At 43.2% G+C, this 25,012-nt stretch overlaps 1 protein-coding gene across 6 annotated transcripts in view; it reads left to right on the top strand.

Annotated features, from left to right (window-relative positions):
* Window positions 1-25,012, top strand: part of KALRN (kalirin RhoGEF kinase) — a 798,047-nt gene that overhangs the window by 304,150 nt on the left and 468,885 nt on the right. For all 6 annotated transcript variants that reach the window (XM_030580108.1, XM_030580107.1, XM_030580109.1 and 3 more), the window contains exons 4-5: window positions 19,505-19,697; window positions 23,685-24,197. In XM_030580108.1, coding sequence (XP_030435968.1) covers window positions 19,505-19,697; window positions 23,685-24,197 — 706 coding nt within the window. The remainder of the gene's footprint in view (window positions 1-19,504; window positions 19,698-23,684; window positions 24,198-25,012) is intronic.

Raw genomic sequence — 25,012 nt, 5'->3', positions numbered from 1 at the left:
CATGGGTGATGAAGGCTGACCTTTCTTTGGCGGGTTCAACTAGCGGTATTTGCCAGTACCCCTTGGTTAAGTCTATTGTAGAGATGAACTGGGCACGTCCCAATTTCTCCAATAGCTCATCGGTGCGGGGCATTGGATAGTTGTCGGGATGAGTTACAGCATTTAGCTTACGGTAGTCCATGCAAAAACGTATTTCCCCATCTGGTTTGGGTACCAGAACCACTGGAGATGCCCATGCACAGGTAGAGGAGCGGATTATACCCATCTGTAGCATGTTTTGGATCTCCCGTTCTATAGCAGCTTGGGCATGAGGAGACACCCGGTAGGGTGGGGTTCTAATTGGGTGAGCATTACATGTGTCAATGGAGTGGTATGCCCATTCAGTCCATCGTGGGGTGGCTGAGAACAGTGGGGTGAAGCTAGTGCACAGCTTTTTGATCTGTTGCCACTGCAGATTTTCCAGGGTTGTGAAGAGGGTTACCTCTTCCACGCCACCGTAACTTTTTCCTTCGTAGTAGACACCTTCAGGCCACTTAGCATCATTTTCTCCCTGGGCTTTAAATTGACAAACCTTTAAGTCTCTGGAAAAAAAGGGCTTGAGAGAATTAACATGGTACACTTTAGGCTTTAGGGAGGAGATGGGAAATGCTATGAGATAGTTAACAGCTTCCAGGCACTCTTGGACCGTGAATGGCCCTTCCCATGATGCTTCCATCTTATAGGCCTGTTGCGCCTTTAAGACCATAACCTGGTCTCCTACCTTGAAGGAATGCTCTCTGGTATGTCTGTCATACCAGGCCTTTTGCTCTTTTTGAGCATCCTTTAGGTTTTCTTTAGCAAGGGCTAAGGACTGTCGGAGGGTGCTTTGTAGGTTGCTTACAAAGTCTAGAATGTTAGTTTCTGGAGAAGGCGTAAACCCCTCCCATTGCTGCTTTACCCAACTGTAATGGCCCCTTAACCTCGTGGCCATACACGAGTTCAAACGGTGAAAACCCTAAACTGGGATGTGGTACAGCCCTCTAGGCAAAAAGCAACTGCTGCAACACTAGGTCGCAATCATTGGATTGTTTATTTACGAATTTACATATCATGGCCCCCAAAGTTCCATTAAACCTCTCCACCAGGCCATTGGTTTGATGGTGGTAAGGGGTGGCAACCAAGTGATTCATCCCATGAGCTTCCCACAGATCTTTCATGGGCCCTGCCAGGAAATTAGTTCCTGAATCTTTAAGGATGTCGGAGGGCCAAGCTACCCTGGCAAAAATGTTTGTTAAGGCCTGGCACACAGTTTTAGCCCTGGTGTTGCTTAGAGCTACTGCTTCTGGCCATCGGGTAGCAAAGTCCATGAAAGTCAGTACGTACTGCTTTCCTCTGGGGATCTTTTTTGGGGAAGGACCCAGAATATCCACAGCTACTCGCTGAAATGGGACCTCAATTATGGAGAGTGGCTGGAGAGGGGCTTTGACCTGGTCTTGGGGCTTTCCCACTCTTTGGCACACCTCACAAGACCGGACATACTTAGCAACGTCCTTGCTCATCCCCTCCCAGTGGAAGGACTTCCCCAACCTGTCTTTGGTTCTGTTCACCCCAGAATGGCCACTGGGATGATCATGGGCTAAGCTTAAGAGCTCTCCCCGGTACTTAGTTGGAGCCACCAACTGTTTTTGAGGATGCCAGTCTTTCTGGTGTCCACCAGAAAGAGTCTCCTTGTATAAAAGTCCTTGTTCTACAATAAACCGGGATTGGTTAGAAGAGCTGAGAGGCGGTGGGGTGCTCTGTGCCACCGCCCAAGCTTTTTGAAGGCTGTCATCTGCTTCCTGCTCAGTCTGGAACAGTTCCATTGAGGCTGGAGACACCAGTTCCTCCTTAGACTGTGGACTTGGGCTTGGTCCCTCTGGAAGCGATGTAGGTGATGGAGTTGTTTTCGTTGATGGTGAACCGCTCTCCGCTGGGGCACTAGGTGTTATTTCAGGCTCTGGCTGAGCCTTTTGGGTAGGATTGTCTGCGGCTTCTGCCAGTTCAGGCTTGCTGGCGCCCTCTGGCATTGGGGTTGGAGATGGGTTTGCAAGCACTGGCGTCAGTGCTGTCCATGGTTCTGGTGCTGGTTGCTTTTCCAGCTCCGGTTCTGGGACTGGATGCACTGTGGCTGTTGCAGTTGTTGGCAGGGGATCCAGGTCCACCACCTCTGTCTGGGTCTCTGGTAACACAGACGGGGCCCTTGTGGACGGTTCAGGAACAGGGACAGGTCTGGAAGCTTGCCTGGCTTTGCTGCGCATAACCATTCCCACCCTCTTGGCCCGCTTTACCTGGTTGGCCAAGTCTTCCCCCAGTAGCATGGGGATGGGATAATTGTCATTGACTGCAAAAGTCCACATTCCTGACCAGCCTTTGTACTGGACAGGCAGTTCAGCTGTAGGCAAGTCTACAGATTTGGACATGAATGGGTAAATTGTCACTTGGGCCTCTGGGTTGATGAATTTGGGGTCCACTAAGGATTGGTGGATAGGTGACACTTGTGCCCCTGTGTCTCTCCACGCGATAACCTTCTTTCCGCCCACACTCAAAGTTTCCCGTTGCTCCGAGGGTATTTGAGGGGCATCTGAGCCTGGGGATATTTGGTGTGATGGTGGTGTAATGAACTGCACTCGGTTGGGATTCTTGGGGCAGTTGGCCTTTATATGTCCCAGTTCATTACATTTAAAGCATCGCCCAGCTGACTGGTCACTGGGCCGAGGCGGTTTGCTGGAGACTGGTGAAGTGGGACAATAGGGAGTCTGGGGCTTTCCTTGCGTTGTAGGTGGGGTCTTGGGTTGCCCTCGGTGACAGGGTTTATTGTCTGTTTGCCCCCTGTGATATTCACTCCCCTTGCTAGTAGCTTTTTTCTTTTCTGCCACTTCCACCCATCTGGCTCCAATCTCCCCTGCCTTGGTTACAGTTTTGGGCTTTCCATCTAGGATGTACCTTTCTATTTCCTCAGGAACACCCTTTAAGAATTGCTCCAGTTGCATTAGGAGGGACAGCTCTGGCAGAGATTTAACATTTGCTCCTGATATCCAGGCAACCCAATTCTTTCCAGTCTGGTAGGCGTGTCAGGTAAATGACACCTTTGGTTTCCACCTTAGGGCTCTGAACCGCCAACGGGCATGGTCCGGTGTTAACCCCATTCTGATTCTGGCCTTGTTTGAAAAAGTTCATAATCGTTCATGTGTTCCTTAGGCATTTCAGCCGCCACCTCTGCTAAGGGTCCACTGAGCTGTGGCCTCTGTTCTATTGTGTACTCGTCTGTAGAGGTGTTGTACCCATGGCAGGTCCTTTCAAAGTTTTCTAAGAAGGCCTCAGTATCATCACCTGCCTTGTAGGTGGGAAATTTCCTGGGATGTGGAACAGTACCTGGAGGAGGGTTGTTATAGTTGGCTAGAACATCTGGCTTAGCCTTTGCTAATTCCAGTTCATGCTTTCTCTCTCTTTCCCTCTCTTCCATTTCTTTTTCTTTCCTCTCTATCTCTCTCCTGTGGGCAGCCTCTTTGCTTCTTGTTCTCTTTTGTGGGCCACTTCTTCCCTTTTTTGGGCCACTTCTTCCTTGGCTATTTCTGCCATTAGTTCCATACGTCTCCTATGTTCGTTGTCTCTCTCTATTGCCTTGCCCATTCCTGTTTAATGGCTTCCTTGGTACTCATTGTTCCTGCTTTTTTGTGCTGGCTGCCCCCTCTGCAGCTTACTGACTGCTTGGTTAACAGAGATTTTCTAACTAGCTATGCCTGAGAGAGGTAGAAAGAAAAAAAAAACAAGTCAGCTTGCAAATGCCTTTTTGCTGTCTGTTTGCTTCCAGCTTGAAGCCATCTCTTAACAAAGACCCTTGTTAAAAAACTTAACACCTCTGCCCTCAGGTTGTCTTCCGAGCATCCAGAAAGGAGAGAAAACAAAAACTCACTGGCTTTGGTTCTTAAAAACAATCCCCTCTAGCCTGTTTTCAAGCAGCCAGAAAGGAGAGAAAAAAAACCTCACTGGCTTTTGGTCCTAGAAATCCCAACCACTGCACACCATGTCAAGGTATTTTTCCCCCAGTTTGAACTTTAGCGTCCAAAAGCATGGACGCTTCTAAGCTTAATTTCTAGCTTAGATCTGATAGCGCCGCCACCAGCCAATATATAGTGTTTGGCACACTTTCTGTTCCCCCAAAACCTTCCCTGGGGAACCCAAGACCCAAACCTCTTGGGTCTTAAAACCAGGAGAAATAAACCATCCCTCCTCCTTTCCCCCTCCCAGACTTTCCCTTCCATGGGCTACCCTGAGAGGCTCCACTGATCCAAACTCCTTGGATCTTAAAACAGAGAGGAATTAACCTTCCCCCCCTTTCTTTCCCCCCACCAATCCCTGGTGAGTTCAGACCCAATCCCCTTGGGTCTTAAACAAGGGGGAAAAAATCAATCAGGTTCTTAAAAAAGAAAGCTTTTAATTAAAGAAAGAAAAAGTAAAAATTATCTCTGTAAAATTAGGATGGAAAATATTTACAGGCTAGTCAGATTTATATAGCCTAGAGGGACTCCCTCCCTCCTAGTCTGATATTCCAAGTTACAGCAAACAGAGGTAAAACTCCTTCCAGCAAAATACACATTTGCAAGTTAAGAAAACAAACATAAGACTAATCCGCCTTTTCTAGCTAGTACTTACTATTTTGAACATGAGAGACTGTTTCAGAAAGACTGGAGAAACCTGGGTTGCATGTCTGGTCCCTCTGAGCCCCAAGAGCAAACAATGAACAAAACAAACAGCACAAACAGAGACTTCCCTCACCAAGATTTGAAAGTACCTTGTCCCCCCATTGGTCCTCTGATCAGGTGTCAGCCAGGTTTCCTGAGCTTCTTAACCCTTTACAGGTAAGAGAGACATTAACCCTTAACCATCTTGATGTAACAACATAGACAGACTGCTCAAGGATCTCCTCTCTAGTCTGGTAGGAGCAGGAAACGTACATCTGATAAACAAGCTATTTTGGGTAAATCAGTGTGCTTGCAACAACTTACTTTGTTTGCGTTGAGGTGGGGCTCGGAAGAATGAGAAATGTTAGTTCAATTGATCTTGGTCAGTAATACTGGGGGAGGTGGAGAAAATGGAGGATTTGGCTTTAAAATCATGAGCCTCAAAAACCAGAGCTGAATGAGGCATAGAGTATGGAATAGGCAATACAACTGCCAAAAGGTGTTTCTTTTCTTCTTTTTGGGCTGCATTCTGAATCCAGCAGGCCACCTTAAGTAAAACGAATGTGTGGACTTTTGCCAAAGTTTTGTGAGCAGTCTAATACAATGGCTATATAATCTCTACTCAGCAGCTAATGTGGGAAAGCAACCTGAATGCTGAAATACTCAGGTCTAGAGCAGAGCAGGAACTAGGTTTTTCATTTCATGGGAGAATCCATTATGTCAAATTTTTTCCTGTTCCAAAATGGATCAAAACCAAAAAAATTCAAAATTTCCCATGAAACAAAATTCTGAAGAAAATAATCAGTTTGGGTCAATCAAAACATTTCATTCCAATTTTGACTATTTGTTCCATTTTATATTATACAAAATGAAATGAAAAGTGATTTCTAAATGGAAAATCAAAATGTTCCATTCCCAAAAGGTTAAAACAGAATGTTTGTTTTCACCTTATCAAAATGCAATTTTTTTCAATTGTTCTTTTAAAACAAACTTTCAAAATCAATATGGTTTTTTGCAAAAAAGTTTTGCTTTCAGCAAACTGGGAAAAACATTTTATTGGAAAATTTTTGAGCTACTCTACTCAGGACCCGTAAGATATGTCTAATCAGCAGCTGGGAATGTACTTCACCGTGCAGGGGAACAGACTCAAGCTATCTCTACTTCAGCTAATGCACTAAAAATTGCAGTGTGGCATGGATGGAAGCTTGAGGTAGCTGCTTGAATACAAACCTGCCTGATCCCCTGGGTATGTGCTTGGGTGGCTACCTTGAACCACTGTTCGTGCTGCCGCAGTCACGCTGGTGTTTTTAGCTCACTAGCTCGAACAGAGCTAGTGTGTGTCTACTTGCATTGGGAAGCACTCTCCCAGCTCCTCAGAGACATAGCCTTAGCAGAATTACTTTCCCCTTGGCATAGGTGCATGACTCTTAGTGAAGGTAATGGCAGTTATAAGAGTACTTATCAAGGGAGAAATGTGTACACTACCTCGAGAGAGCAATTTAAACACCTTTTGGCAGTCGTATTGCCTATTCAATACTGTATGCCTCATTCAGCTCTGGTTAAGCCGGCTCAAGTCCAGAAGACCCAGAGGGGTTGTATCTGCTTACATCAGGGTTCAATTTGTCACAATGTGTGTGGACACTTTTAGGGCTTAACCATATGTCCCTGCCAAATGTTTGATCCCCCATTAATCATTTCTTGAAAACAAACGCACACGTAAAACACTCTCCTATGCCTATTTGTGATGCCTGAGCTCTTCCCGCTCCTCATAACTCGGTCTCCCATAATGTATTTCAGCAATCTGTGCACATGTACAGGCTAGTGGATTTTCACCCTTGGGGATAATTCTTATTCACTCAGGGTACCTGGAGAGTTCCAGGGGCTCACCACCAGTACATACTCACTCTACCTGCAGTCACTGATATTTTGGTCTAATATGCTGGAATCTGCTATCTAGGAGATCAATCACTTCCCAGGTAGGCATTGTTTTCCTTTGGTGAGAAGCTGGCATTGATGGATTTAGACTAATTCTAATTGCAACTGCTTCTCGGTCTCTGCATTAGCCACAGAAAAATGCTGCACATTCAGAACCCACACACAAAGGCTGGAAATTATCCTGGTCTTAATTACTATCTTTGCTACATCAATTATAGTAATATATTTCTAACCTAGAGTTCCAGCTGAGTTGCATTCCCAGAAATACTCCCAGGTAACTCATGCTCCTCCAAACTATTCCCATGAAGTTTGTGTATATGTCACAACACAGCTCTAACAGTTAATTTTTACAACCAGTAGCAATAATGTTTGGATTTTCATTCAGCTTTTTGTTTGTTTGTTTGTTTCTGCCAAATATCCCAAAATCAAGGACAGTCCACGGTACAGAGAGAGTTTCTGCTCCAATAGGTTTCTGTTGTAGTAACAAATCTCTCAAACATAGCCTTGGATAAATAAATCAAACAACCCCCTGTTAATTTCATATTTATCCCAGCAGCTGTTTCCAGAGAACCTGCCAGATATTGATATGAATATAGTAAATCTAAGATAACATCAGCAGAATAGGGCAATGGGGTTATATCAAGACGTCATCTGCCGGCATAGTTTTAACAAGAACCTGGAAAATTATAACACTCACCCTCTGGTTGTGGCTTTAACAGCTGTGATCATGTATTCTTGGACGCAGCTTGTTTTATATCTTTGTCATTTGACTAAAGATATTAAGCTTATCAAATACTGTTGATGGGTCCAATTCAATAAAAGGCTGAGTGACTTTGTAGAAGTGGGTCCGATTCTGCTCTCCATTACAATGATGTAAATTGGAATAATGGTGTCCGATCTGGATTTACACTGGAGTAAGCAACAGCAGAATATGATTTATGCTGAGTCCTCTCAAATTCTGTTGACTTCAATAGGATCTAAGAGCACTTTGCCCCTTTCAGGAAGCTCTCAGTATTTTGCAGGATCAGAGTCTATACTGGGGGATGATTGATTGATTGGAGCACTGGGCCTCATTCTGTTCTGAGTTACTGCAGATTTTACTAAAACTACATTGACTTCAGGCCCAATAACTGAAAAGGGAAAAAAAGTATAACTAAATGACTGACTTGGTGCCTTGATTTGAAATAGCAGGGGTACGAACTCCACTATCAAGCTTTTGCTTCCAAAGTTGCTTTTTTATGTCTTTGTATTTTTGTCTATTGATGTTTGCCCACAATCTCTGGTTGAATGTGGGTATTGTGCAGTCACACATCTGCTGTCTTGTGCCATTCCCAGTCACACTTCATGTCCTCCTAAATGCAGCAGCTCTGTTTGCACTGGTAAGTTCAGCTCTGACTGGACCTGTCAGGCTGCAACTCTTTTTACAGCATGTCACTGGAAATCCTTTGCATTACTGCTCTATGTCCAATCCCAGACAATGTGGAACTGGCTTTGGTTTCTTTTCTAAAACCAAGAACAATTGCTTTTCAGTGCTGGAGAAATAGAAACTAATTTAGGTCACTCTGAGGATAAGGGATTAATGGGAAATGAAGGCGAGTCTATAACTGTTTCCCCAAACTTCCTCTCTCGTCACAAAAATGTATTGTGTACCAGAGAAAGTACAAGAGTGAACAATTAAGGTGGAAGTTCTCTATGCAAAGCCTTTCACGCAACTTAAACTCTGCACTGGTAGCAGTGTGTGAATACCTGAGGGTACCTGTGGACTCTCTCCTGCACACTGGGTGGTGGAACAGTTTTTATAGTGGGGTAGCAGAGAGCCATTGAACCAAACTGAAACCCTGTATATGATGGAAATAGGGTTGCCAACTTTCTAATCGTACAAACCTGAGCACCCTTGTCCCACCTTCTGCCCTGCCCCATCCCTTCCCCTTGCTACTCCATTCCCCCTTCCCTCCCTCGCTCTAACCCTCACTTGCTTTCACCAGGCTGGGGCAGGGGGTTGGGGTGCAGGAGGGAGGGAGTGCTTCAGCTGGGGGTACAGGCATGGGGGGGAAGAATGAGTGGTCTAGTGTGCAGGAGGGGGCTCCAGGTTGGGGCTGAGGGGTTTGAGGGAGGGGTCAGGGCCGGGGTAGGAGCTTGGTGTGTGGGAGGGGGTGCAGACTCTGGGCTAGGGGGTTGGGCCAAGGAGTTCAGAGTGTGGGAGGGGATTCAGGGTGTGGGCTCTGAGAGGGAGTTTGGGTATGGGAGGGGGCTCAGGGCTGGGACAGGGAATTGGGGTACAGGAGGTGGTGAGGGCTCTGGCTGGGGTGTGGGCTCTGTGGTGGAGCCAGGGATGAATTTGGGGTGCAGAAGGGGGTATCAGGCTGGAGCAGGGGACTGGGGTGTGGGGAGGGGAGGGGACGAGGGCTCAGACTGGGGGTGTGGACTCTGGGGTGGGGCTGGGGATCAGGGTTTGGGGTACAGGAGGGGGTGAAGGGTGCAGGCTTCAGCCAGGTGCCGCTTACCTCAGGTGGCTCCCGGAAATGGCCAGCATATCAGGCTCCAAGCCTTGGGGCAGCTAAGCAGCTCTGTGTGCTGCCCCCGCTTGCAGGCACTGCCTCCACAGCTCCCATAGGCCACGTTCCCAGCCAATGGGAGCTGAGGAGTCAGGACTCGGGGCGGGGGTAGCATTCAGAGATCCCCATGGCTGCCCCTGTGCCTTGGAGCCAGACATGCAGGCTGCTTCCAGGAGCTGCGTTGAGCCAGGGGAGGCAGGGAGCCTGCCTTAGCCCCGCTGCGCCACCTACCACAGTTTTAGCAGCCTATTGAAATCTCCCAGATTGCTTTCAATAGCCACCGCGGGATCGAGGATGATTCTGGTAGACTCTTGGACAATCCGGGAGGGTTAGCAACCCTAGATGGAAACTACTTCAAGCCAGGAGGTGCGGCAGCACCCCCAGCACTCCTAGTTCCAGCACCTATGCATAGGATCCAAGTGGATATACTGACCTAATCCAACACAGGGATTCCAGAGTGGCAGTAGCCATTAGGTAAGCCTGTGGAATCTAGGAGTTGAGTCAGAGGAACTGCACTGCAGTTGAACATCCTGGCTGCTAACTGGTGTGGTGAATGGTCAGGTGGGTGAATTAGGTACATTTTGCTCAAAAAGACCTTCAGGCAAGTTTAATCCTGCTTAATGATGCTACCACAACAACACTGCTGGACAAATGTAAATACGCCACAGATAAAGTGAACAGACAAGTAGATTTGTAAACTTTCTCTTGTAAAAATATTAGGTGTTATTAGTAACACTAGTATAGAAAACAGATATAATTTTTATACTGATGATGTCTCTTTAAGATAGGTATTCACCCACAAAAGCTCAAGTTCCAATACGTCTGTTAGTCTATAAGGTGCCACAGGATTCTTTGCTGCATTTTAAGAAAGGAGTAGCTTTAAACATAGCAGATTATTTTTTGAAAGATTTGATACATATCAGCTTCGTCTTTTGCTTTTTGTGCATAAGAAAATATGTAAAACAAAAAGCATGTCAAACAGATTTTTTTTTGCCATTAATTCAGGAATGTGAGATGGGAATGGAAACCTTCTGTTATTTCAGCTAATCAATATGAAAATTTTGAAATGTCAAAAGCTTTGGCCAATTCATAATGGAGAAAAACACATGTAATTATTGATAGGTGTCTGAAAAGTTAATCAAAATGCATAGAATGTTGAAACTTGTTTGATACCAAGTAAGCCAGTTCCTGCCAGAGAAAATAAATCTATAATGTGCCCAAATTAAAGTGGATATTTGAGAAATAGTGCTGTAAAAATGCCTCAGAAAACTGTATTGTGAGATTTATTTTAACAAAATGATCACATTTGCCTCTGGGTTTTAGTTTATCTTTTCCTTGATCAGGCCTAAAACATTATTTTCTTAAACATGTTTATATTTTTTTAAACTAAGACATGGTTGTGACACCCTGACACCCCAATATTCACCACTGTCATGTAATTAGGATATGTCTTATACAAAGTATGCCTTGTCAGGTGTTATTCTAAAAGTCTTGATCTGCTAGACATTAATATCTTGTTGGATTGTATTTGTCACTGAAACATGTTGTAAGGCTGACAACAGCTACAAGCAGCTTTTGAGGTACAGACAGTAAAAAAGGCCAAACAATGTTACTGGCTTATTGAGGAAATGCAAACAAGCACAAGGATTACCCCAGGAACTGTGTACAACAGAAACCTCTTAGAGATAGCACTACACAGTGGGAACGATGTGACCCAGGTCACAGCAAAAGAGCTTTCCAGCAAATGGGGAGAAGATATAAAAGGGGGAAAATGACATCATGGGCATAGGCACTGACTCCATGGGTGCTCTGGGGCTAGAGCATCCATGGGAAAAAAATGGTGGGTGCTGAGCACCCACCAGCAAGCCCCCATACCAGAATCTCTCCCTCCACCCAATGCCTTCTGCCCGCTGGCGGGCCCCGCCAATCAGCGCCTCCTGCTCTGTTCCAGCGCCTACCGCCTGCTGCGGATCAGCTGTTTTGCAGCATCAGGAGGTGCTGGGGGATAGAGGGATAAGCGAGGGTGCACTGCACTCGGGGGGGGCGGAGCTGGGCAGGGGTAAGAGAGGGAAGAAGTGAGGAAGAGGCAGGGCAGGGGCGAAACAGGGGTGGGAAGAAGCAGGGCAGGATCTTGGTGGAAAGGGTGTAATGGAGGCTGGGTCTGGGCGGACCACCCGCTGTCAGAAAGTTGGCACCTATGATCATGGGGGGAACTCACTCTCCCGACAACACACCTGGAAACACCTGAGGAACAAAGATTGAACTGTGAGAAGTGATGGTCCCAGGCTAGAAGGATTTTTAGCTTGTGTATGAAAACCTGGGAAAGCCAAGGCAACTTGTGCCTTAAGAATCTGCCAGTCTGTTTATCACTGAGGGTGAGAATTTGCTAATTTATATCCTACCTATCTAGTATGTTAAACTCAGATAGTGGTTTTTGTTTATTTACTAAGGTAATCTGCTTTGATCTGTTTGCTATCACTTAAAATCTATCTTTTGTAGTTAATATATTTGTTTGGTTTTCTCTCTAAAACAAGTGTGGATCTCATACTTGGGGCAGAAAGCTGTTGCATCTCTCTCTCCACATTGAGGGAGAGAGCAAATTTTATGAGCTTACCCTGTATAGTTCTCTGTGCAGTGCAAGATGATACAATTTTGGGTTTACACTCCAGAGGGGGCTTGCACTTGGATGCTGGGCAAATTCCTTAGCTGAGTTCTTCTATGCAGAGCTGATCTCAGCATATGTGTGAATATAGCTGCAGCTGGGTGAGTCTCTACCTGTGTGCTGGAAGGGAGTTTGAGAGCCTGTCACAGCAGCACAGAGTAAGAGGAAACCAGGCTGGTGGGACAGGCTGGCTTAGTGGTATCTGAGTTCCAAGTGGCATCCCGGGGCAGGGGGGACCCATCACAGTGGTCTCAATATTTGTTTGAAAGAAGTTATATAGACTGGATGACACAAGTGGTTGCTAACATGTAAGCTGTTGGGTGCTTTCAATTCACTGGTGCAAACCTAGCCCAGGTCAGTAGTGGCATATCAGTTTGATGGCTGTTTCATGTCCCATGTGAGATAAGCTGGTGATTTGAATCCAGTTCCTGGTAGCCAGTTATCAATAACAGAAAAATCATTCCCCACAATTGACATTATTTGCCAATCTAACGTGGGCACGAGGACTGAATGGGCATATGGACTAAATGCCCTCCAAGTAGCTGGCCAGATCAGGGATAAGACACATTGTTGGGACATCATGAAGGAAACTTTGATTGCTGCTGTCCATGCTTTTCCTAGTCAGTGGATAAATTGAGAACATAAGAATAGTCATACTGGGTCAGACCAAAGGTCCATCTAACCCAGTATCTTGTCTTCTGACAGTGGCCAATGCCAGGTGCTTAGAGGATACAATTCTACTCTTTTCTTTCTCACATAGAATTTAATAAGTGTGGCCAAATATCCAAACCGTTGTGGCCTAAAGTTAGCATCCTCAATCCACATTTTGGCACCTAAAGAAAAGTGACCTGATTTTTCAAATATGGTGAATACTGGCAGGTCCCCTTGCCTTCAGTGGAAGTTGTAGAAGTTGTGGATGTTCAGTGTGTCTGAAAATCAGGGCAGGTTTCCCTTGCTGCCAACATATGGATTTAGTAGCTTACCTTTAGATATCCAAAATCACATTTTTGACTTCTGACTTTAAAATCAAAGTATATGTGAAATCTCCACACCCACAGACCTCACTGAGGTGCTGTCTAAGCCTGTCATACTTTCTCAAATTTGCTGCCTAATTTTGTTTTTGAGAATGTTTTAAATTCATTTTTAAAAAAATTAATGCTTTGGATTTGCATGTATAGTTGAATGAAGAGTCATTTTAAGTATTAATTTACAGGCAGTTGAAGACATTAGTGTTAGTGGGGCTGGGAGGCAGCAGCCGAGGTCACGGCCCCATGATGCTAGGCACTGTACAAACACAGAGTAAGATACAGTCCTTCCTCTGAACAATTTATAATTAAAATACCTAATTCTCTCCTTTCCTCCTTCCTGTCCAGAGGCATCATCCTGCTGATTAGTACCTGTATGTCTGCTCATGCTATGAGTGTATGTGCCACTCTTAACAACACACTCTGTCATCTAAAAGTAGAAGTAATTAACAGAAGACTGTTTAGCTGGAGGCAGCTTAAATACTGTTAACTAATAGCTTCTGACAGGTAGGTTTAGAAATCTGGTACTAAATTTAGTCCATAAAGTCACAGAAGGGTGGTGTAGAATTATCACTGTGGCAGAAAATTCAAACTCATTGATGAGACACAGGGGCAGAGGCATTGTTAGGTGAATGCTATTCATCTAATTAAAGTAATAATTGGAAGGATAGCTAGCTCTCAGAAACTATGAGCAAGATTCTTGAAACTGTTTGCCTTTGTTCAAAATGATAAACGCCATCCTTCAGTACATCAGCCTATAAGTGCAAAGGACTTGTTTGTCTTCTCAATGTTATTTCTTGAGTCAAAGCATGCATGTCTCTCTCAGGCGCTGTCAGTCCACTTCTTTGTAACTGGAAAACTCCAACTTAACACTGATATGGAGATGCTGCTATTTGTTAAGATGAAATATTCCGGCCCAAAAATATCTCTCTAAAAACATGCCTACTTATCTAATCTATCTATGGGTATGTCTACACTATGGGATTATTCTGATTTTACATAAATCGCGTTTGTAAAACAGATTGTATAAAGTCGAGTGCATGCGGCCACACTATGCACATTAATTCGGTGGTGTGCGTCCGTGTACCGAGGCTAGCGTCGATTTCTGGAGCATTGTACTGTAGGTAGCTATCCCGTAGCTATCCCATAGTTCCTGCAGTCTCCCCTGCCCATTGGAATTCTGGGTTGAGATCCCAATGCATGATGGTGCAAAAACAGTGTCGTGGGTGATTCTGAGTAAATGTCATCATTTATTCCTTCCTCCGTGAAAGCAACAGCAGACAATCATTTCGCGCCCTTTTTCCTTGGATTGCCCTGGCAGATGCCATAGCATGGCAACCATGGAGCCCGTTTTGCCTTTTGTTACTGTCACCGTATGTGTACTGGATGCCACTGACAGAGGCGGTACTGCAGTGCTACACAGCAGCATTCATTTGCCGTTGCAAGGTAGCAGAGATGGTTACCAGTTGTTCTGTACCGTCTGCTGTGCCATTGTAAATTGGTGATGAGATGACGGTTATCAGTTGTTCTTTACCATCTGCTGCTGTCATGGGTGCTTCTGCCTGGCCTTAGCTGAGGTCGGTTGGAGGGCGCAAAGACAAAAATGGGAATGACTCCCTGAGTCAATTCCTCCTTTATGGTTTATCTAAAAATGTAGTCAGTCCTGCCTAGAATATGGGGCAAGTGTACTAGAGAACCAGTGCATCAGAGAATCAGAGAGCACAGCTGCTCTGTGTCAGATCCCGCAGAAATGATGAGCTGCATGCCATTCATGAGGGGTGCCCCTGCAACAATCCCACCTATTGATTCCCTTCTCCCCTAACCTTTCTGGGTTACCATGGCAGTGTCCTCCATTTGTGTGATGAAGTAATAAAGAATGCAGGAATAAGAAACGTTGACTTTTTAGTGAGATAAAATGAGGGGGAGGCAGCCTCCAGCTGCTATGATAGTCCAGGCAGGACATTAAACGGTGGCGGGGAGAGGAGCCCAGCATCTCGCTGCTATGATAGTCCAGGCAGTACAGAATCTTTTCTTTAGAAATGAAAAGGGGGGGGGCTGATGGAACTCAGCCTCCAGTTGCTATGATGAGGACAGTTACCAGCTGTTCTGTACCATCTACCGGGAATGACCGAGAGTCATTCCTACTTTTACCCAGGTGCCCCCAGCCGACCTCACCTGAGGCCAGCCAGGAGCACTCACAGGCTGATGATGACAATGGATAGCAGTCATATTGTACCATCTGCCACCGGGGAGGGAGGGGGAGAGGATGCTGCTATTCATTGCCGCAGCACCGCGTCTACCAGCAGCATGCAGTAGACATAGGGTGACATAAAAAAGTCAAGAAACTATTTTTTTCCCTGTTCTTTCCCGGGGGGCAGTGGGGGTAAATTGACGACATATACCCTGAAACACCCCGGACAATGTGTTTGACCCTACAGGCACTGGCGCTCAGCCAAGAATGCAAATGCTTTTCGGAGACTGCAGGGACTGTGGGATAGCTGGAGTCCTCAGTACCCCCTCCCTCCCTGCATGAGCATCCATTTGATTCTTTGGCATTCCATTACGCTTGTCACACAGTACTGTGCTGTGGCCTCTGTCTATCATAGCCTGGAGATTTTTTCAAATGCTTTCTCATTTTGTCTTCTGTAACGGAGCTTTGATAGAACAGATTTGTCTCCCCATACAGCGATCAAATCCGGTATCTCCTGTACGGTCCATGCTGGAGCTCTTTTTGGATTTGGGACTGCAGCGCTACCCGTGCTGGTCAGAGCTCCACGCTGGGCAAACAGGAAATGAAATTCAAAAGTTCGCGGGGCTTTTCCTGTTTACCTGGCTAATGCATCCGAGTTCGGATTGCTGTCCAGAGCAGTCACTATGGTGCACTATGGGATACCGCCCGGAGGCCAATACCATCGATTTGCGGCCACACTAACCCTAATCTGATATGGTAATACCAATTTCAGCGCTACTCCTCTCATCGGGGAGGAGTACAGAAACTGGTTTAAAGAGCCCTTTATATCGATATAAAGGGCCTCGTTGTGTGGACGGGTGCAGTGTTAAATCAGTTTAACGCTGCCAAATTCAGTTTAAACGCGTAGTATAGACCAGGCCTATCTATTGTTGTGGGAGATTTTCAAAGGCACAAATGGCAGTGAGGTACCTATGTATTAATAAGAATTGGATGTATAACTGCCCTTGTACCTTTGAAAACTCCCGTTCTATCTATCTGTGTTTTCTTTGGGCCTCACCCAAAGGCCGCTGAAGCCAGTGAAGAGACTCTAATTGGCTTCAGTTGGCTTAGGAGCCAGCCCATAGTTATCTATCTTATTTTTCTGTCTTATTGATAAACTTCCTATCATGGTATCTAAGTGTATCTATCACTGTGATATCTAACAGCCTGAGCTTCAAAGTTTGGATCAGGGTCTGACCTTCTGCAATGTCTGTGGGAGTTTGGATTTAAGGCTTTAGTCCAGGCTCATACACACAAGATGATAGTCCCTCAAGGCATTACTATTCTGCTTAGGCAGGCAATTCTTTTCTTATTCATTAGTTGGTATCTTATTAATATGTTATATGTTCACTAGTTATAGGTCAGTTTTGTAAACTGGCAAGACAGCAGGACTTATAGAGATTTGTCATTTAATAGAGATTGGCTGTTTGCCTCAATGTTATTATACTAGTTAGTTTTTCAAGAAAAGACATGTTAAATCTAGTTGTTACTACATTTGTTATAGGGGCACTCGTATACCAATACAGACAAGCCATTTCCTGAACCTCTTTGTCAAGGAAGGAAAAGCTGCTCCTGGAAAATCAGTGATGGGAAAATAGCCTGGCAGAGGCTGTTGAAAACCCCACAAAGCTTTTTTTTTTGGGGGGGGGCAGGAGGGAGGGGAGGAGCCGGGGAACTCCACCACACCCTATTCAATTCAATCCAGTTTGATTCAACTCTGCTTCCCAGCTCTGGTACCAAAGGATAAGAGGCAGTAGTACCAATGACAGCCATTTTGGTATAAGTTATAGAAGAATTCAAACTTTTGACCTCCCAGCAGTAGGTAAAAGAAGAGTAGAAAGTTCTGTACTCCTGGAGATATTTGGAGGTACCTGTTCCCTTTGGTTTTTCTTTTGACTGTTTTATGCAGTATGTTCTGGATGCATCAAAAGTGTTCAGGCATTTAATGTGCTGCTTGGCTTTGAATGCACTAAATCCTTGCAGGCATAAGATTGTGTCTCTGTTCATCTTTGGAAACTGCGTATTGTGGATTCGGTTATTTATCTTTCTCTTCCCTATTCCCCATGCTAACTGTTGGTTTAAGATCTGTTTAACAAGCATTGTGGCGAACTGTATTAATACATTTCTCTTGTGGGCAGACCCTTTTAGACCTGGTTGAGGTCACCAATGACTTTCATTCTTCATACTATATGGCGGGCTTAAAGTAACTGAAGTACTTTATCTTCTCAATACTTCTCATTTCTTCCATTTTATCCTGAATAGCATCATAATGCCTGTACAAAGCATAAGTGGAACAACAACGACAAAAAGAAAAGCTAGAAATGGAATTACATGGGTTTTATTTATCTTAGTTAATGAACACATTTTAGATCAAATTCAGTGTCAGTTCTATAAAGAATGCTCCTGTTTCTGTTCCAGCACAAAATCTGAACATGATTTTTGTATAAGCATTTCACTGAGATGTGTAGGGCTTCATTCTCATTTATGCTAAGGTCCCTTTGAATTGCTCGTTAAGGCCCCTTTACATTGTCATAGTGGAGAGAAGGGCCCTAGTATAAATGAGAATCAGGTCTTTAGTGTTCAGTGGGAGTGTTTGTAGGGAGTCTGAGCATTCTGTGTATAGGGCTACATTCCATTTTAATGTATGGTCTGTGGCTTGGAGTATGTATTTAGGATTTCTATACTCCATTGAGTCTACAGCATTTTTTCTGCTTATGTCAATAGGTTTACACAAAGACCAAGAGTGGAATATGGCCTTTATGTAGTAACTGAGCTTTTTGTTACTGTTATTTATTACTCGTTCAGTACCCAGTTGTTGCATTCATCATCATTCAGTGGTAGAAATATATTCAACTTTAAGACTACCCCCATCCCCTTCCTCCCCAATCTCCTTTCTGTTTCTTTTCTCCTTCTCTGTCTGTCTCTCTCCTCCTTTCTTCTTTCTGCATTCCTTCACTGTAGCAACTCCCATTATCTTATGAGCTTTACTCCCATCCTGTCCCCAATTCCATAAACAAAAATGAGCAGCAAGGAAAAATGTAAATTTTACATATTAAAGTAACTTCTAAACGCTCATTGATGACAACATGCCAGTGAGATTGCTGAGGAGTGGGAGAGTTCACATCTCAGAAGTATTGTTTAGGCTCTCTGCAGACTCAGAAAGACAATGCTACATGAGTTTAAATAAGATTCACATCTGGACTGTTATACTCACAGCCAGGAGAGACAGAAACTTCCTTTTTAATACCACATAATGCTACATAGAATCATAGAATTGCAGGGTTGGAAGGGACCTCAGGAGGTCATCTAGTCCAATGCCCTGCTGAAAGCAGGACCAACCCCAACTAAATCATCCCAGCCAGGGCTTTGTCAAGCCTGACCTTAAAAACGTCTAAGGAAGGACACTCCACCACCTCCCTAGATAACCCATTCCAGTGCTTCACCATCCTCCTAGTGAAAAAGTTTATCCTAATATCCAACCTAAACCTCCCCCACTGCAACTTGAGACCATTACTACTTGTTCTGTCATTACTTCTTGTTCTGTCACCACTGAGGACAGTCTAGATCCATCCTCTTTGGAACACCCTTTCAGGTAGTTGAATACTTTGTGTTCCTCTCCCTAAGTAGCTACATAAGGGGGAGGGAAAAGCAGAGCTGAGGAAAAGCAGAGCTGAGCTGCTTCTTTGCCAGGAAGCAGATAATGTCCCTGCACTCTTTCTCATCTATCCTCCTGAATAATAGGGAAAAGAAAATGTGCAAGCTGGCATCATGCTGCTTTTGAACTCTGTGTATCTCTTATCATCAGTTCACATTGACTGCTCTAGTTTTACAGCACTTCTGAAATGGCTAGGGAGGCACAGGGACCAGAAGTTGTGTGAATATAGTCTTAAAAGGACGCAGAGACATTTGGAATGTAAATTTCAGTAGTGATTATAAATTGTGGGGGCTTCCATTTTGGGTGCCTAAACTGAGAAACCATACAGGAGCCTGATTTTCTGAGGGCAGTTGCTCAGCACTGCCTGAAAAGTCAGGCCCCTTTAAGGGCTCTTAGATTGGAACTCCACAAATGGAAGCATGCAAAATCACTCATCACTTTTGAAAACCTTGGCCTTGCTTTATAGAATCCAATAAAGATGCTGAAGACAAAATCGATACTATATATTCTATTTACGTGTACGTTAGCTACTGATCTAAATTAGAATTAGATCATAATAAAACTGTTAAGATACCATATAGCCATTATACTATATTATCCTCTGCTTTGTCTTTCCAAGTATATTATTCCATGCTTTGCATTACAATGTTGAATTATAATAAAAGAAGCTGAGGCTTAATGAGTTATATCTCATGTGTCTATAGACAGTAATAATAATCCTGACATGCTTTTATCCCTACAGTGAAGATGTCTGTAAACGAGGATTCACTGTTATTATCGATATGCGGGGATCGAAGTGGGACTTGATAAAGCCTCTTCTGAAGACCCTTCAAGAAGCATTCCCTGCTGAGATCCATGTTGCCCTGATTATCAAACCTGACAACTTCTGGCAGAAGCAGAAAACTAATTTTGGCAGTTCCAAATTCATCTTTGAGGTGAGAGCCCAACTCAGACATTTTCTGGGGTGCATTTTGCCCCTCAGGGAATTTGCTTAGTGTAAAGACCAGCTCCGTGCAGAGGGCCAACACAAGGACCATATGCCACTGAAGTTCCACGTTAGCCCTATTTTCCGAATTTAAATTGTGCTTTGGCCCTCTGTTGGCCCTCTCCACAGGACTGAATTTCACCAGTATGTTTATATTGGGTTTTTATGCGGCAATGTTGCTTTCATTCTTTCCTTTAAACTAATCGATGATTGGTTAGTGGATTTTTGTTTGCATGTTTTTGTGGTTATGGTATGTTCTAAAATACAAAGAAACCTAAAGACGCAAAATTCTGTAGAAACTTCTTTTAGCTAGTCCTCTTACTAGAGAATTTAGCTAATGACCTCATTAAAAGGCATTTAGGTCCAGATTGCTACAGGTATTTAGGCATTGCTGTGCTCAATTCTGCGATGCCTAACTGATTTAGGAAACAATATAATTTTCACCAGGGATTTAGGCTCCTAAGTGCTTTACTCATATATGAAAATGAGGGAGAGGGATAGCTCAGTAGTTCGAGCATTGACTTGTTAAACCCAGGGTTGTGAGTTCAGTCCTACAGGGGGACATTTAGGGATCTGAGGCAAAAATCTGTCTGAGGATGGGTTCTGCTTTGTGCAGGGGGTTGGACAAGATGACTTGAGGTTTCTTCCAAACCCAATATTCTATGATTTTTGTCTCCTAAATCAGTTAGGCATTGCAGTGCTGAGCTTAGCAATGCCTCAATACTTTTAACAATCTGGGCCTAGACTTGAGGTTTATCTATATATTTTCATTACCTTAGGTTAATTGAAATTTACAATTTTTGCATGCTGTGTTAACAATAACAGGCTCTTACCTGATTTTCCAAGTGGAAAACAATAAAGGGTATGCTACATAATTAAGGAGGATTTTACTAACTTTCCTCTTGGTGAAGGTAAACCACTACCTTCAGTTCAGGCTTTTTGATCTTTCTAGAAACTTGAGCCTCTTACTCAAATTGAAGAAAAATTCTAGTATGCAAAAGGTTCAAATATCAATTGGCATATACTATTAGCTTTTCTTTTCTGCCCCATTTCTAAGATAAGGGTCCGTACTTGGTTGATTTACTCCAATGTAAATCCCCAGATTTCAGTGAGATACTGTGAATTTACAGAAGTGTAACTCAGAGCAGAATTTGGCCAGTTGTCTATAACACTGAATGTTGAATTGCCTTTTGAACTAACTATTGCTCCAGTTTAACAACTTTTTTAAGACCAGTTGAAGTTAGTGGGACTCGAGCATATGCTTAAAATTCAGACTATGTGTAAGCTGAATACAAACAGGCTGTTGAGCTATTCTAATAGTCAGTCATGGCTCCAGATAGTAGGGGCACTCCTGTGTTTTCTCTTACGACATCTGCTGTCTGTCATAAATTAAGGGCACTTTTGTTTTGAAAGTGCCCCTCAGGCCTTTACTCTGACTGCCATGCTGTTCACTGACATGTGGATGCCCTGACTGAATTCCTGCTGCGGTTGCCACTTTGGAACCCGCTATTGGAAAATGTTACATAGTTTTGGGCACTGGAGCAGCTACCTCTTCACATAGATTCCTCATTCAGAAGAGTTGTGCTATTAAAGCTCTATAATGTTGTATAGAGCAGGTGTGAAAATACATTTATTCTACTTTGATTTTCTTTCTTCCCCTCCCACTTTTGTTTTTGGTGTGGGTGTGGGGCAGTGCCTGTGTGCCCTAAGGACAGAACTGCCGCTGTTGATTTTACACAGCCAAGGTAAAACACAATAGGGTAGATCCTCAGCTGAGTAAATTGGCATAGCTCACCAGAAATCAGTGGAGGTAAATGATTGATCTGATCAGAGGATCTGATAACTACTAGTATCAATTTTAAGGCCAAATTCTGCCTTTGAGGTTTATGAAAGTAATGCATGCATCACAAGGCAGAATGTATCCCTTTGTAAGGGCTGATTACTTGCATTTGGAGTCACAGGAAACCCTGCTGTAGCCAGTTCTGCTTTACAGACTCCATTTTCCCCTTAAAGGTAAAATAAGCCATAAGCTGTTGTCAAGCAAAAAAGAGCAAGACAGACCCTTCATTGACTAATGCGGACTCCAGGAACTTCCTGTCACTGTGAGGGATGGCCTCAGAAGCCTCATTATCATAAATTCAGAGGTGTTTTTGAAGATTATTTTCTTTTCCTCCTGAAAAGGTTGACTAAGCAGGCAATGATTTTTATTGGTTGCATTTTAAAAGAAAGAGAAATGAGAGCAGATGGACTGTTACCTTGTCTTAACCAATCCATACCTGCTGAAGTAAGGTAATGTATTCCTCTCAAACAGTTCTCAAGGGGAACAAATCTGAATAACAAATTTGCCTGCAGAACTCTTTAAATAAAAAGTCCTCCTGCCATATCATCATGTCAAAATGCTGATAAGGGAGAGAATGTATTGCAGTGTCTTGACAAACGGTGTATTAGCAGTAAGGAGAGAGCTTTTTTTTTGACAAGTAATCATACTCTAAATTGAATTATCATGTTGGTCCTTTAAAGGGTCAGTGTACATGTTGACAGGTTATATAATTTTAAATGCCTTTTAAAACTGCATATTTACCTTCACATCGTTGTCCCAGTCTCCCTGAAATGACCCTGCCTGTGAAAGAACATTACAACAGAATTTTAAAATACCCCCTCTAGTGACCAATTTGCTTATATAATTATCTGTGCATATCTTCAGTAAATTTTTTTTTAATATGGAGCAGAGTTGTCTGAAATCATTTTTAGATGCATAGGAAACTGGAATAACAGATTGTTCCCTGTTTACAATCTGGATTTACCAGTGAGCATCCTGTACTGTTGGGTCAAACTCAGACCAATAGCTTTCAGTGGGAGTTTTTCCACTGACTTCAGTAGGAGTTGGACTGGGCCAGATATTTAAACAAGTGGCCTGTATTTTCCCTACTGATGTGATTTTGGGTGCCTCAGTTTTTTGGTTATACAAATGGAAACACCACCCAGGACCTGATTTTCAGGGGTCAGGTGTCCAGCACTTTCTGAAAACTAGTCCCTTTAAGGGCTCTCATGTGAGCACACAAAAATGGAGACACCCAAAATCAGTAGTCAGTTTTGAAGATATAAGCATGTATTTAATAAAAAGAATGTATAAAAAGAATGTGAACAGCTATCCATCATTAGGCCATTACGTCTTACTAAATCCAAATTCTGAGTTGCTTTCCACACATCAAATTCCTTTATTTGGCATTGATTTTGTTAAATCTAAATAAATTTTGAACAGTGTCTCATATTGATTTTGCATGATTCATAGGTTGATCCTTTTATTCTTTTTGTTAATAATCCAATGACATTTTATTTTTATGTTGATTTTGGCTTAATCGCAGTAGAAAGCAGTAGTATGAAAGAGTTCTGACCGTGGCATAAAGCAACTGAAATAATCTGAAAGAAAATAAGAAGCAGTACGCTCTGTATTTTGGTAAAACAGACTATATGCGTTCATTCACATGCCCAAAACTTGTTTTGCTGTACAGTCACTGAGCTGCATATAATGCAGGTAAGACAAGTAAATGTAATATTATGTATCCACTTAGTAAGTCAGCATAGCCAGTCTTCAGTAAGCATACTTTGATATTCAGTTAGAGCATGCGTTTTGGGTTAAAGTAATCTCTGCAGAAGCATTCTCGGATGATCGGTTTAGCTAAAAATAAAATAAAAAAGCATTTGATTCCAGTAAAGTTCTCCACTAAAAGAATAACAGGTATATTTAAATACAAATAAGGGGTTTAAAGCTGGTTGAATTAATTGGAATGAGATATGGTCTCTAGTCTTCTCTAAAACGTTTTTTCAGTGACATATTGATGAGGAAAATAATCCATTCATGCCATTTACAGATTCCAGGATTATTTCTGGCTGGTCAATGAAAACTGATTCAGATTGTGTCATTTTCCTCCCTTAGACAAGTATGGTCTCTGTTGAAGGCCTAGCAAAACTTGTGGATCCTTCCCAGCTGACTGATGAGTTTGAAGGATCCTTGGATTACAACCATGATGAATGGATAGAGCTGCGGGTCTCCTTGGAAGAGTTTTTCAACAGTGCCATCCATTTATTATCAAGGCTAGAGGACCTCCAGGAAATGTTGGCTAGGAAGGAATTTCCAGTTGATGTAGAAGGGTCAAGAAGGCTGATTGATGAGCACACACAGCTTAAAAAGAAAGTGATCAAAGCTCCCGTGGAGGAACTGGACCGTGAGGGCCAAAGGTTATTACAATGCATAAGATGCAGCGATGGTTTTTCTGGTAGGAACTGCATTCCTGGGAGTGCAGACTTCCAAAGTCTTGTGCCAAAGATCACCAGTCTGTTGGACAAACTGCATTCAACCCGGCAACACTTGCATCAGATGTGGCATGTTCGCAAACTGAAACTAGACCAATGCTTTCAACTCCGACTCTTTGAGCAAGATGCTGAGAAGGTAAGGAATAAACTGTCCCTTCAGCACTTTAACCGAGCTATTTACACATGGGTGCTATGACCATTATTATTTTTTCTACAATTAGCAACATGAGGAATTACTGAGAGAGATAAATCTCAAGTTCCCAGCCGATGTGCTTTATGTGACTTCTAAAACAAAATCACTGAACTAATTGTTGGAAGTAGCAGGCATAATGAGATCCAAGAATAACCTGCCTGTGTCAGTTCTGACGAAAGTTAATCTGCTTTATCTACTCACTGTGGGTAGACATTAGCATCTAAAATTGGGCTTTATTCAAGTTACTTTTGATATTTATGAATATTTATGTGTAGCCCTGTGCCTAAAGGAGAATGACAGAGTTTGAGTCACTCTGATTATTGTTTATATTTCTAGTCTAACCATGGAAAATGTGTAACTAGAGATGAGTTTTTCTTGATTGTTATTCCTATCTATGTTTTCAGTCTCCCTGTCCTAGAGAAGAGTGACGGGATTTACAATTGGTAGGCTTTTAATTAATGGAATTTAGTACCAAGAAAATGGACATTTAGGTTCACTAGCACAAAATTGGGGATTGTATTTGGGTTAGACTTAACTAAACACATGATTCGACAAAAAAAGTGTTCTGAAATGATCACAATATGTAACTTAATGCATTTGGTTTGCCTTAAACAGCACATAAGGATGGCATTTAAATTGATACCTAACTGATGAGTCAGAGTCCAAGACTCATCCTGTTCTCCAGCATGGGATCATGTTTGAAGATTTATGTAAACATTAAGTTGTCCAATGCAATCTTTTTGGCAAAATAAAATCTC

Source organism: Gopherus evgoodei, chromosome 11, assembly GCF_007399415.2.
Source record: "Gopherus evgoodei ecotype Sinaloan lineage chromosome 11, rGopEvg1_v1.p, whole genome shotgun sequence".
Classification (NCBI taxonomy): Eukaryota; Metazoa; Chordata; order Testudines; family Testudinidae; genus Gopherus; species Gopherus evgoodei.
Note: the sequence above shows the minus strand (reverse complement) of the source record. Positions and strands in the feature narration are given on the sequence as shown.